This window comes from Vitis riparia, chromosome 4 (assembly GCF_004353265.1).
Source record: "Vitis riparia cultivar Riparia Gloire de Montpellier isolate 1030 chromosome 4, EGFV_Vit.rip_1.0, whole genome shotgun sequence".
Lineage (NCBI taxonomy): Eukaryota > Viridiplantae > Streptophyta > Magnoliopsida > Vitales > Vitaceae > Vitis > Vitis riparia.
The window spans coordinates 14,812,551-14,826,259 of NC_048434.1; the positions used below are offsets into that span (position 1 = coordinate 14,812,551).

Below are 13,709 nucleotides of genomic sequence, written 5' to 3' on the forward strand. Positions count from 1 at the left end.
TCTCCCTCTTTTAGCCAAATATTGTTCCTTTCACCCCCATCAATCTCCCCTTGAATTTGTCTATCATCTAGTACAGTTTCTAATGACTAAAAATAATGGGCTGGATGCAGTCACTCCTGTCCAGATTTAACTTAAGACTGGAAACAGCTTCAATGAAAAGCAGAATACATCTAAGGTACCTTTTGCCCCTTTCTAATTAAATCTTGAAATACATCATCAATATGCTGATCATCTCCAGCATAGTTATAAGCAAGGAATGGGGGATTAAGTGACCTTGACGCAGTACTTTGGAGCTTTCCAAACACCTCTATGAAGTCCCATTAACCAAGATCTAGAAAATGATAATAACCATCGAAATGCAGCTTATATCTTGTCCCGCCCATTTCTCCCTAGTCCCCGTCCTTGAAAGCCACCATGGTTATTGTAGTGCCAACGAAAGCTTTGATGCCACAATGTTAGTTCAAGAACACAAAGATAAAACAATCACACATATGGTACACGAGGTTTTAACGTGGTTCGGCCAACCATGCCTACGTCCACGGATGAGAGATAATGATTCCACTATATAATAGAGAATATTACAGAGGATAGAACCAAATACAACTATTGGGTTCCCGAAACATCCCATGTTTCCCCACTCCTTGTATCCATACCTTACTACGAGCCATCTCGCTCCACCGGGTACCTCCTGTTCTTCCTCACATCTCTATCCACCTTGTATAGTCTCTACAGGCCCATCTCCATCTCATAACTTTTTCCCCTCATGATCTAGAATATTTATAGAGATATTTCCAACAACCTTCCTTATTCTATAAGGAAGTCTAATATTACAATAATATATCAACCTAGAAATATTCTATATAATATTCTTTACAAAAAGGAATCTATACTAATTAGGAATTTGAGACACTTCCTAACAGTTATAAGCATTTAGGCTGTCTAACTTACATACTACCATAACCCTCCTAGTCTTAACTCTTAAATCAATTCTCTTGTTTGCAATAAAAAAAAAAAGGTTTATTGGATTCTGTATAGGCCATGAAGGAATTGATGTAGGTTTTGTCAAAGAAAGTTTCACTACAAAGAAGAGAAGAGAGAGAGAGAGGGAGAGAAGCGGGGAGAGGGAGAGGGAGATTTGGCAGACTGCTTCATTTTAGGTGGTTTGGTGGATTTGGAGATGGTGGAACGTAAGAGGTCTCTATAAAGAAACTAAAAAAAAAACTCTTTGAGATCTCTAATGATTTTCTTGACAGGAAGTTAGTATTTTGTTTTTCATTTAAAGTCTTTTAGATAGTAAGGCCAATATTTGCTACTGTTTTTCTTGTCTTTTTTTCCCTTAGGCTATGTTTGGTTCCCAGAAAATTTGAAGGAAAATGCAAGGGAAAGAAAATACAAAGGAAAAGTAGAAGGAAAGAAAAAGTGAAAGAAAATAAAAAAAAAAATAGATTAAAAGTTGATAAATTATTTTTTTTGTTACTTCAAACTCATTTTATTTATTTTAACTCATTAATATAAAGATTAAATAATTTAAAAATATATAAGCTTTTAATTAGTTTTAATTATATTTGATTTTCTTTGATATTTTTCATATGACAACCAAACATGAAAAAATCATTTTCCTTTGCATTTTTTTTCTTTCCTTAGTATTTTCCAGGAACCAAACATAACATTAAGTTTTTCTTTTTGCACAAACCATGCATATTAATGTTTCAACCCTTTGGCATCTCTAACTAATCTTTCTTGCTTATTTATTTATTAATAGAGGCTTTATGGTTAAGCCAATCAACAAGATAGCTGTTCTTTTCTTATCTCTTATTTTTCCACTCTTCTTTTCTATTTCTTTCTTTGTCTTTTCTACCAAAGAACTATCATATGCTATCTCATTTCTCAAGATGGATGGTTTTATACTTCTCAATATCGTGTATGCTCATCTATTGTCTGTCTCATTCTTCCTATTGTTTTTGAACTACTAGTGACCTTGCATATATAAAATTAAGTCAAAATGCAAAGTAGGATCTTTACATCTTTTATTTTTCTTTCCTTTCATCTTGGTCCCTCATTAATACCGATGGCAATGGAGTGGTTCAGGATCAGAGAGCTCAAATCCATTCACAATATTAAGAGGGTTAAGTCTTCTTAGAACCATTTCTTGCTCCTCTCCTTGCATAACAAGTTAACAACTGTATTAAACACCAGAAGGTTTTCCCATAAATCGCCAGTTTTCATTCTCTACAAACCTCAATGCCACCTAGCAATAAACTCTATTACAAACCACAGCGTAAACCAAGTCAACCCCATTAAAAGGAGAAGGGATCATAGATCCATGGAATACAACAATGAAGAAGCATGTCATCTACCATCTCCATATCCTCTTGCACACACAAATATCAATTGGCAGAAACTTCACCCAGGGTAGGGTGATCAATAATCAAAATACTACCAGATAAAGCTGTTTAAAAAATCTTTACCAAGAACCCAACTACACCAAAGCTCCTATCAAGGAAAGGGACTTTCCTCTCATTGCGCTCCATATAATGACTCCACTAAACCATATCCATCTACTTCCATCCTCGCCTTTGCCCATCAACCTATAACCCTAGATTGCCCAAAAAAAAACATCAAGTGACTTTAATTCCCAATCTTGCAGAAGCCAAAAGGAATTAGGACTCCAAAAAGAGACAACCCCCTCCCAACCAATACCCAGTCACCCTAGCCTCCTTGACCCTTCCTATGGCAAACGAAATACCTGAAAGAAGTCAACAAAAGCCCATCTTTGCACCAAGTATCAACCACAATATGACTCTAGCCCCATTCCCTACAACGAAGGGGAGATGCTTCCTAATCTTTCCTGATTCCTCTCCAAAAGCCAAGATTGTAAGAATCCTGAACCTCTCTGAAAGTCCAACTTTGTTTTTTCTTCCTCCTATACTTACTCTCCACCACTCTTTCCAACAGCATCCTCTCCAATGTACATCACCGCAACCATTTTCACAACAGAGCTTTATCAAACAATGTCAAACGCCTAAGCCCCAAATCTTTGTCCTTCTTGGTTTTAGACACTATGTCCCACCCCACCAAATGAAATTTTAACCCCAAACTCACACCCCTCCAAAAAAGTCCCTCTTAGGCTTCTCTAGTCTCTCCACCATTGAGCTCAAAATCTTGAAAAGGAACAAAAGTTATGTTTATTTATTTATAACCAATCAAAAATGAACAATGACATCCATTGTGGCTTCTCCCCAATTTTAAATAGAAAGAACCACTTCTCACTCCATGCATCCAACAGAAGGAACAACTCTTTCTCCCTCCTCCTTCCCTCTCTTTATTTATTTATAACCAATCAAAAATGAACAATGACATCCATTGTGGCTTCTCCCCAATTTTAAATAGAAGGAACCACTTCTCACTCCATGCATCCAACAGAAGGAACAACTCTTTCTCCCTCTTTCCCTCTCTCTATTTATTTATAACCAATCAAAAATGAACAATTACATCCATGTGGCTCCTCCCCAATTTAAAATAGAAGGAACCACTTCTCACTCCATGCATCCAACAGAAGGAACAAACCTCTCTCCCTCCCTCCCTCCCTTCCCCCTGTGCGCCCCCCACCAAACCTCAATCTTTTCTCAATAATCAGTCAGGCCTCTCCACATACTGAAAATGGAAGAAACAGTAGCAAAGTCCTCCTTCCCACTTTCGAATCACCCTCAATGTCTTCCAATTATTCCTTTTTTTCTTTGGCTTTTTCTTTTCTCTCTTCCTCTCTCTCCAATCCACCGATTGTCTCCATTTTTCCTCTTAATGGTGTCTTTCCTTTCCTTTTATGGAGCATGTGGGATGCATGCAAAACAAATAATAAAAAAGTAAAAGGAAAAGAAAAATACAAATAAAAGAAAACTAAGGGTTAGAAAAAAAAAACATGCAACTAAGAATTAAAAATCTAAAATATGTAATTTTAAACGAAATTAAAAATATAGATCACATGCATAACTTAAAATGAATTATCAACCCAAGCAATTCTCTATCAAAATAAATTAATAAATAGATTAATAAAAACGAAATGAATATGATTATTAAGCTCATGCAATTTTCTTAAAATAGGTAAATAAATGAATAAAACTAGTAAATAGAGAAATATAAAAAAAATAAAAACAAAATCAAGCACATGCAAGTCATACGAGCTATGCAACCATGCAAGCCATGCAAACTATTCATACATGCAAAAAATGATCTAAATGGGCCTAGGGTGTCTAAGTGGGCCTAAGGTGATGCCTAATGGGCCAAGTGTGGTGCCTAATGGGCCATGTGTGGTGCTTAATGGGCAAAGTGTGCCTAAATGGGCCTAAGGTGCCCTAATGGGCCAGGTGTGTCTAAATGGGCCTAGGGGGGCCTAGGGTGCCTAAGTGAGTCTAGGATGGTGTCTAATGGGCTGGGTGTGTCTAAATGGGCCTAAAGTGCCTAAGTGGGCCTAGAGTGCCTAAATGAGCCTAGGGTGGTGCCTAATGGGCCAGGTGTATCTAAATGACCCTAGGGTGCCTAAGTGGGCTTAGGGTGGTGCTTAAGTGGGCCTAGGGTGGTGCCTAATGGGCCAAGTATGTTTAATGGGCCTATGGTGCCTAAGTGGGCCTAGGGTGGTGTCTAATGGGCCAAGTGTGTGCCTAAGTGAGCCTAAGTCTAAATTAGGGCTGTCTAGAGTCACAATGGGGTTAGATAAATCTTTCAACAAAAGTCCTCAAGGTGGCTTAGAAAAGATAGGCTACACAAGTAGTAATGGGCCACGAAGGAATTGCTATAAAGTACCAAACAAACATATAATAGGGTATGTGCTAGTACGACAAAATGGAGGGTCTACAAAAATGTTCATTCTTAATGGCAAAAAGTGCATGAGAAGGCTTATTGTATTATACTTAGGTCTTTCAATAATATGTTGCAACAACAACCCATGGGCATTGCTACTACCTATGAGATTCTCTTAAGTTTGCAAGAATGTTTGTTGATAAGGGTAAGCTAACCGGGTAAACTACCCTAAGGACATCATGAACTTTAGGATGATAGAAAGAACTCCCATTAGAGATCATATGATTGCACTCTATAATGAGATTGAGATCCTTGGAGACGAAATTGATGAGGAAACGTTGGTCAATATGATCCTAGAGGCCTTACCAGATTCCTTCAAGCAATTCAAACTCAATTACACTATGAATAAGTTAATGATGAACTTACCTAAACTTATGAGGGAATTCCATATGGTTGAGGGGATTCTCAAAGATGCTAAAGGTGTTCACATGGAAGTGAAGGATTCTTCAAGTTTTTCCTACAATAATAATAATAATAATAATAATAATAAAAATACTTTCAAGAAAACCAAATAGGAAAAAACTAAGGCTAGGAAAGGAAAGACCAAAGAAAAGGACAAGTGTTTTATTAGTGGCAAGATACGTGATTGGAAGAAAGAATGTCTTGACTACCATAAAAAAGTGGAAGATATGCTTCATTCACTTTTAGTTAAATAGTGTTTAGTGGTGGATTCCACCAATTCATGGTTGATAGATTTTAGGGCCATTGACTATATCTATAATTCTTTGTAGGGGTTTTAACTAAGGACAAGATTGAATAAGGGAGAGATGTACCTAACTCTAGTGTGTGCTGTAAGGATAGTTGTGCAAGTGGTTAGAGATGTTAACTTAGTTTTGGAGAATAATAAACATCTTGAACTCAAGGATTGTCTTTATGTACTTGAATTGATAAAAAAAAACTTGATTTCTTTTTCTAGTTTAAATAAATCGGATTATTCAATTTATTTTAATAAAAATGTTTTTATTAGAAAGAATAATTCATTTATTTGCTTAGGTATATTGGTTGACAATCTTTTTTAGTATCACTCCTACATCTATATTATTTATTGTTGAAAATAATCATGCCTCACTTAAAGAAGAAAGTATCTAGTATTAATCAAACTTTTTTTATAGTATCTACACCTAAGTCATATTCATCTAAATAGGATGTAAAAACTGGTTAAGTTTGGAACATTTCACTCGTTAGTTTCAGAAGACCTTCTAGTCTACGAATCCTATATATAAGGTAAAATGACTAAGAGACCCTTTACTATTAAAAGGGTTAGAGCGAAAGAATCGATATCTCTAAAGTTAGTGCATACTAATGTGTGTGGACTTTTTAATGCCTTTTACTATTAGTGATTTTCTTATATTTGGTTTTATCATAAAAATTACAATAAAATAAAGTAAAATATAATTAAAATTAATTATAAATTTATACATTTTTAAATTATTTAATATTTATATAAAAAACTTAAAATAAGTAAAATAAGTTTGAAGTACAAAGTAAAAATAAATTTTTAACTTAAATTTTTTTATTTTCCTCTCTATTTTCTTTTCCTCAAAATTTTTAGAATCAAATATAGTGATGTAGGACAACCCTAGGATGGTTGCCTACACTCAAGGGTAGGTGGGTTAGGGTTTTATTTTTAGGGTGTAAGGAGAGGAACAAGGAATAAACTTTATGGTAGAGAAAATTATAAGATAAGAAATAGAGAGAAAGAAGAAACAATGAAGAAAAGATGGAAAACCTTAGAGTCTCACTAAGGCCTTCTAGGAGTCTCACCTAGAAGAAAATCAATGGAGTCTCACCATTGAGGGTTGCAACCTTGCAATGAAAGAAAGTATAATATTATTCATCAAAATTCATTCCTTTGATTTACATTGATTAGCCTATTTATAGGCTTCTCTAAGAAATCCAAAGTCTACTAGGACTCTAATAACCTATTCTACTAGGACTCTAATAACCTATCATGACTCAAATTCTAATTATATTATAACTCAACTAGCTAATCCTAATTAGACTCCAACAAATATTAGTCATAATTTAATTCCAAGTAATAATAATCCCACTTTAATTACAACTAATACAAATTCCCTTTCTTGATATATATCTTGAAGATTCATCCTCATCAATTCCCCCTGACTTGAAAAAAACTCGACCTCGAGTTTTAGTGATTTTCCACGATCAATTGAAATTCCGAGCAATGCCTTCCACCCTTTCTTTCTTCGTCGTCTCTTTCCCATGGTAAGACAAGATCTCACGATCTCTTGAACTTGTTCAATTTCATGCAAGACAAATATTGGACTTCGAAAAACTTTTTGATGTTGTACAACAAGTTGATAATTCTCGAAATACTTATGTGTCTTCAACAAACTTGTGGGAAGTTGTTTCCCACACTCTTCTTGTAAATTGTTTTGTGGAAGAATAAGATTCTTGAATTCCCTATATTCAAAAGAAATTTCAGCAGATTCTTCATGTTTGCCACCACTCACGATAATGTTTGGCCTTGGGAAGTCAAACATCGATTCTTCTGAAACTTCTTCAACTTCTTTGAGCTCTTCTATTGGTTGATCTAAGATTAGTTTCATCACCTCTTGCTTTCTAGATTCATCATTGATGATTTCTTCCTCCTTTCTAGTAACTTCGACTTGCTTTTTAATAAGAATATTTGATGGCTCTTCTAGTTTCAAGGGTGCTACTTTTTCCTCTGGTTGCTTATGTGGTGGAATTTCCTTCATTGGACGAAGGATCTTCTTTCGCCCATTGCGCACAAGTGTGTAAGTGTTTTCATAGCCATCGTGTTGGACCCTTTCATAAAAAAGCCATGGTCTTCCAAGCATAATATGGGCAACTTTCATCGGCAAAACATCACACCATGCTGATAACTCAAAATTATTACTGAAATTAAACGTCACTAGACAACGAGAACTCACCAAAATAGATGTGTCATTTACCCATGCTATTTGATAGGGATTTGGATGATCTTCTGTCTTTAGATTAAGCTTTTCAACAAGCTCCTCTGAAGCTAGATTGGAACAACTACCTCCATCAATAATCAAAGTACATAGTCTCCCTTGACAAGCAACACGAGTTTGGAAGATGCTAGTACGTCGCCAATCCTCCTCTTCATTTAGCCTTGGTATGTTCACCAATGGCTGCATAAAAAAGTTGTAGCCTTCAACCATGTTTGCATACGTTGCTCCACTCCTCAATTACATATGCCTTCATGCCAAGAATTTTCGCTCTGATACCAAAATTGATGTAGGACAACCCTAGGATGGTTGCCTACACTCAAGGGTAGGTGGGTTAGGGTTTTATTTTTAGGGTGTAAGGAGAGGAACAAGGAATAAACTTTATGGTAGAGAAAATTATAAGATAAGAAATAGAGAGAAAGAAGAAACAATGAAGAAAAGATGGAAAACCTTAGAGTCTCACTAAGGCCTTCTAGGAGTCTCACCTAGAAGAAAATCAATGGAGTCTCACCATTGAGGGTTGCAACCTTGCAATGAAAGAAAGTATAATATTATTCATCAAAATTCATTCCTTTGATTTACATTGATTAGCCTATTTATAGGCTTCTCTAAGAAATCCAAAGTCTACTAGGACTCTAATAACCTATTCTACTAGGACTCTAATAACCTATCATGACTCAAATTCTAATTATATTATAACTCAACTAGCTAATCCTAATTAGACTCCAACAAATATTAGTCATAATTTAATTTCAAGTAATAATAATCCCACTTTAATTACAACTAATACAAATTCCCTTTCTTGATATATATCTTGAAGATTCATCCCCATCATATAGGCTTTGTGTTTTAATTTTCTTATTTCACTTTTCCATTTTAAAGCAAAACAAAATAAGTGATGAATACAAAATGCTTTCTCAAAAATAAGATAAAAGATAAGTATTCAATAAAAATTTGGTTTAACCATTAAATAGGACTCACATGAAAAATGCAATTTCACTGGTTTGCCCTTTCAAACAAGATTCTTCCAATAGTTACTTTGACTTTTTTTTTTTCCTCTTTTTGTTTTACAATAGTTTTGGATTTAAAAAGTTTGGATCTATTTGGCTATGTGATTTAAAATAAAAAAAACTACTTTAAAAAATTCATAAGACTGTTTGACTCTTGTTTTCTTAAAATATTTTTTAAAAACAAATAAAATAAATAACATTTTTTCAGAGAACAACTAAAAGTTGTTCTTATCAGTTTTTAAAAAACAAAATGAATACATAGAGAAATAAATAAAAAAAATCATAAAAAGAAGAGTAGAATGTGATATCTTTTATATATATATCTGCATATGATTTTCCTTTGAATTAAATGTTTTTATTAGACAAATAAATTCTAAATCAAATTATACTTGATACATAAAATTTCTTAATTTTTAAGGAATTCAATTACATAATAAAATTATAGACCAATATTTATTTTGAAATATTTTTCTAATTTCCTTTTTGTATATAATTATATTTTTGTAATTATTTTTTTTTCAGACAAATAAACTCCAAATCGAGTAATACTTAGTGCGTTAGATTCAATAACGAGTCTACTAATTTTTAAAAATAATTAGTTAATGCAAGACTTTATAAGGTATATTAGAAATAGAACTCCGATAAACATGTTGCTGAACAATTCTCAAACATGTTTTTTAACTTAGAAAACAAATAACTTCCTAGTTGGCCCTTATATTTTTATATAACTAACTTTATAAAAATATAAAAATTATTCTATTTCTTAATAAAATCTTTTATTTTGATCAAAAAATGAATAGCACAATAAAAGTAAATATTTTTGCTTTTATTTCTTTTGCTCCTAAAAGAAGTTCAAAATTATTTCAAGCACACCACACCCTTAACTCATCTAATTAAAGAGAAATAAATATGGTTAATTACAAGACAATTCTTAATTACTTGGCTCATAGTGTTCTCCATAAACAACATGGGTTATTCATAGCTTAATATCTTCACTTGGAAGACACCTAATTCAATCTTGGACTTAAAGCAAAAGAAGAAATAATATATGCTACTTTATTTTCAAAGAAATGATGCCCACGCCATTTACTAAGCCAACAAACAAGGGAAATGGTTGGTGGCCCTTTTTAAGTAGAGTGTAAGGGATGGTGTAGATTTTACTCTTGCTTCAACTTTCCTTTTTAATTAGAGTGAATCCCATGTTTTATGATCTTGGATTTTTTCCATTTAAGAAAATATTATTTTATAAATTTCAAATGTGATTGGCAATATTAAATTGTAGCATCAAATTCATCATTTAACTTAAAAAATTCAAAAAAAAAAAATATTTGATAATTATTTTTATTGAAACAATTTTTAAAAATAAGTCACTTTTTAGAATAAAATTAAAGTTTCTATTCAGTAATTGTTTTCAAAAATAATTTTTGAGAATAATTATTAAAAATGATCTTTTATGTTTTATAAAATAAAGTCTGTTTGAAATTTTAAAAATTTCTAACTTATTTTTAATGTTTTAAAATAATTTTTATATATAATATTTTATTTTTTAATAATTCTTCGTAGCTGTATAATTAATATTTTTAAAATGATTTTAAAAATACAAGTGAAAATAAATCAAAATGACTTAAAGATGTTCTTAAAAAATAATTTATTTTATTTTTTAAAAACAAAAAACCGTTTTCTATTTTCTAATTGTAAAATATGTTTTTAAATTTTTTTATTCTAGAAAACAAAGTATATTAAAATGTTTTCTTTTTATAAAATATTATTATAAATAATTGAAAATGTGAAATATACTTTAAGAATTTGATTATAAATGAATAGTAAGTGAAAAACTATTTTCTTTATTTGAATTTTCAAACAAAATTTTATTTTTAAAAATAATTAAAAACTATTTTTTAATAATTGTTTCTAATGTTTCTAAAATTGTTACCAAACAAATCTTAAAATCTCGTACTTGAATATTTTATTAAAATTCATGCATTCGCATCCTTATTTCATAAGTTATGATTCAATATGGCCAAAAATGTAATTTTGACAACGAATGTCCAATATAGTAACTTCAGCCCTCTGGTGTAACAACTGCGAGAATTTTAAGATACGGACTACATCTCCAAAACGATGTCGTTTTAGGGTAAAGATTTTTAAGGAGCAGACAACATTTCCAAAACGACGCCGCTTTTGGGTTCACCCTCCAGTCGTCTCCATTAGGTGAGAACCGTGAGTGAAAAAAAACAGAACTTGTTGGCAGATCTCAAATGCAACGATTTCATTTGAATTTGGCTGAAAAAATGGTTTAATTTAGTAGATTTGAACTGAAGAAGAGAAGTCTCATGGCGGTTCCAGTGGAGGAAGCCATTGCAGCACTATCAACTTTCTCATTGGAGGTAAAGAAAAAAAAAAAAAAAAACCAAAAAGAAATTCTAATGTTTAGTGTTCTGTTTGTTTGCTGAGAAAATGCAGGATGAATTGTGATTTTGAGACTTAGTGTTTTCATCTTTGTAAGAGTAAGCTTTTGATGTTCTCTTTAAAAGGCTTCCAAACAGGGTTTAACGGTGATTTTAGGGATTTAGTGAATGGCATTGTTTCTTTTATACTTTGGTGGTTATGGCAATGACTGTGGACCACCTAATTTCTAGGAACTTAAAATTTTTAATTGGTTCTTTTATTCTGACTGGTGAGAAATTATAGGATAAATGTCGATATTTTGGACCTAAGGATTTTCAATTTGATAGATCAATTTTCGATTTTCTATGCTGGCTAGCGGGGTTTAAGGGTGATCTGAGGTATTTGGTGAATGGAATTGTTTCTTTTATACTTTGGTGATTATGGTAATGGCTCTATGGAAAGTCCAACTTGTAAGAAATTGGAATTTTGGTTTTTTCATTATTTAGCACCATTTTACTTGAGTTCCACCCCTTTTTCTCTGTTTTCTTGGTTTGCAAACAAGACTTTTAGCGGTGAGCTGGATTTCCTAGATGACTTTGGATTCATATTTGTTTAATAGAATTGCTAAAAACCACCTAATTGACTTATTTTCTCAACGATTGTAGTTTCACACTTGGGGAATCGGCGATAATGAATGTTTGTTTTGTGAGTGTGGAAGTATATTATTGTGTAAAAGAATACATATATTGCTCATACCAATGACTGTGATTCCTGATTTTTGATTTTAGTTATGCAACAACCTTGTTCCGATGGCTGATACATGATTTCAATTAAGATTAAAAGTGTTCTTGGGTTGAGATTTATTTGATCTTGTATTTCTCTATCTTATAAGGGCAAATTTGAGTTTGATAAGCAGTTTGTTAATAAATATTTAGGAATTTGAAGGCTTTAAAGCAAATAAAATTTTCAGTCTTCTATGATTACCTTCCCTTGAGCATCTTGAAAGAACTTTTTCTTGATAAGAAACTACCTAGAGGGGGTGAATAGATAGTCCGAGCAATTAATCTCAACTTTTTAATTTTCTTTATAGTTATCTCAATTATGATTAAAAGTTGATAAATCTCATGCAAATGAAAAATCGATCTCACAAACAAACATAGGATATAAGGTGGAAAAATGATCTAAAACCCTAGGTGTAAAAAACTGTGGATGGTCTCTCAACTGTTGGATAATCTACTAAATATAAGAAAATGGTACACATAGTTTTCTTGATTAGATGCACCTACTCCTTAGGGTCTTATAGCTTCAACACTCACACTCCTTTTCCACATTCTCAATGTAATACTCCCTCGTGCTCCTTAGTGGTTTGCTCGAAGTCCTTATTGAAGTTTATGTGATGCGAGTCTTTGATTTTTGTTGCATCCTAATTATAATTTCAAAAAAGAACTTGAAAGCTTTGAGAGATGTGGGAACCAACTTATCGTATGGCTATCTTCTCTCCAATTCCCAAATTGCAACAAAATAATCCTTTAATACTTGAGAAAAGCTTGAAATAATTTTGGAAACCAATTAAATCTTTAATGTTGCAAAATTACCCTTGAAAACACAATGTATGGATGAAATTGAACTAAAAATACATTCATTGTTTGAATGCCTGTAAGGAGTGTTTGAACAATGGGTTGAATGTTTGGACGTTCCCTAAGGGATGTTTGAAAATTTGACTGGACCTTTGAATGCTCCCTATTGGGCATTCAAATGATCCATGTAAAAACGCAATCTTGACTTTGTTTTTCTGCCTTTTCACCATAATCCATGCTTAGAAACCATATTGCAGCCATTCCATAAATTTTAGTAACCTCAAATGCATACATACCTCGAATATTGCCGACACTGAAACTGTCCGAAGTTGTCTCTAGATTAGTCCAAAGTAGAGTTGACATGTATGAGACCCAAGAAAGTATGTTGCATCCTAGTTAGTAAGAAATGCAATAAAATTGCCAACTAAACTTAATATATCAACACATCCTAAATGCTAATGAAGTTTAAAAGGGTATTGTTGTTGTTGTTATTATTATTATTATTATTTTAATTTTGGCTAAATTATAATACATGAAGTGTTAGTGAAAAGTATAATGAAGTATAATTAAATAAGAGAAAATTAAGTCAAATGTAATAGAGTATCCATAAAAGAAATTCTCAGTCCCATTTTGTGATAAAACCTCTTATGTTTGGTTAGTATATGACACATTTCATGCATATGGTGAGCCTCTAGGCATAACTTATGTTCATCAAGATTGCCTCTACCTTGAAGTTGAAACCTAAATGACTTAAACTTCCTACTTAAGCCTCAATACTCAAGGAGCTTCTCTTGATTTTTTATTTTCTTCATTTATATTTGTATTTATTTATTTATTTTGGTGAGGTAAACTCTATTTTGTGACTCATTATATTTTTGTGTCAATATGAGATATAGGCAGTGGCAAAAAGAAGACTGCACACA

General features: G+C 32.5%; 1 protein-coding gene across 1 annotated transcript in view; it reads left to right on the forward strand.

Annotated features, from left to right (window-relative positions):
* The first annotated feature begins 11,023 nt into the window (after positions 1–11,023).
* LOC117913123 (protein PIR) overlaps positions 11,024–13,709 on the forward strand; it is a 119,414-nt gene continuing 116,728 nt past the window's right edge. The window contains exon 1 of the mRNA XM_034828050.1: positions 11,024–11,208. Within this exon, the coding sequence (XP_034683941.1) occupies positions 11,155–11,208 (54 nt within the window). The 5' untranslated portion in view covers positions 11,024–11,154. The remainder of the gene's footprint in view (positions 11,209–13,709) is intronic.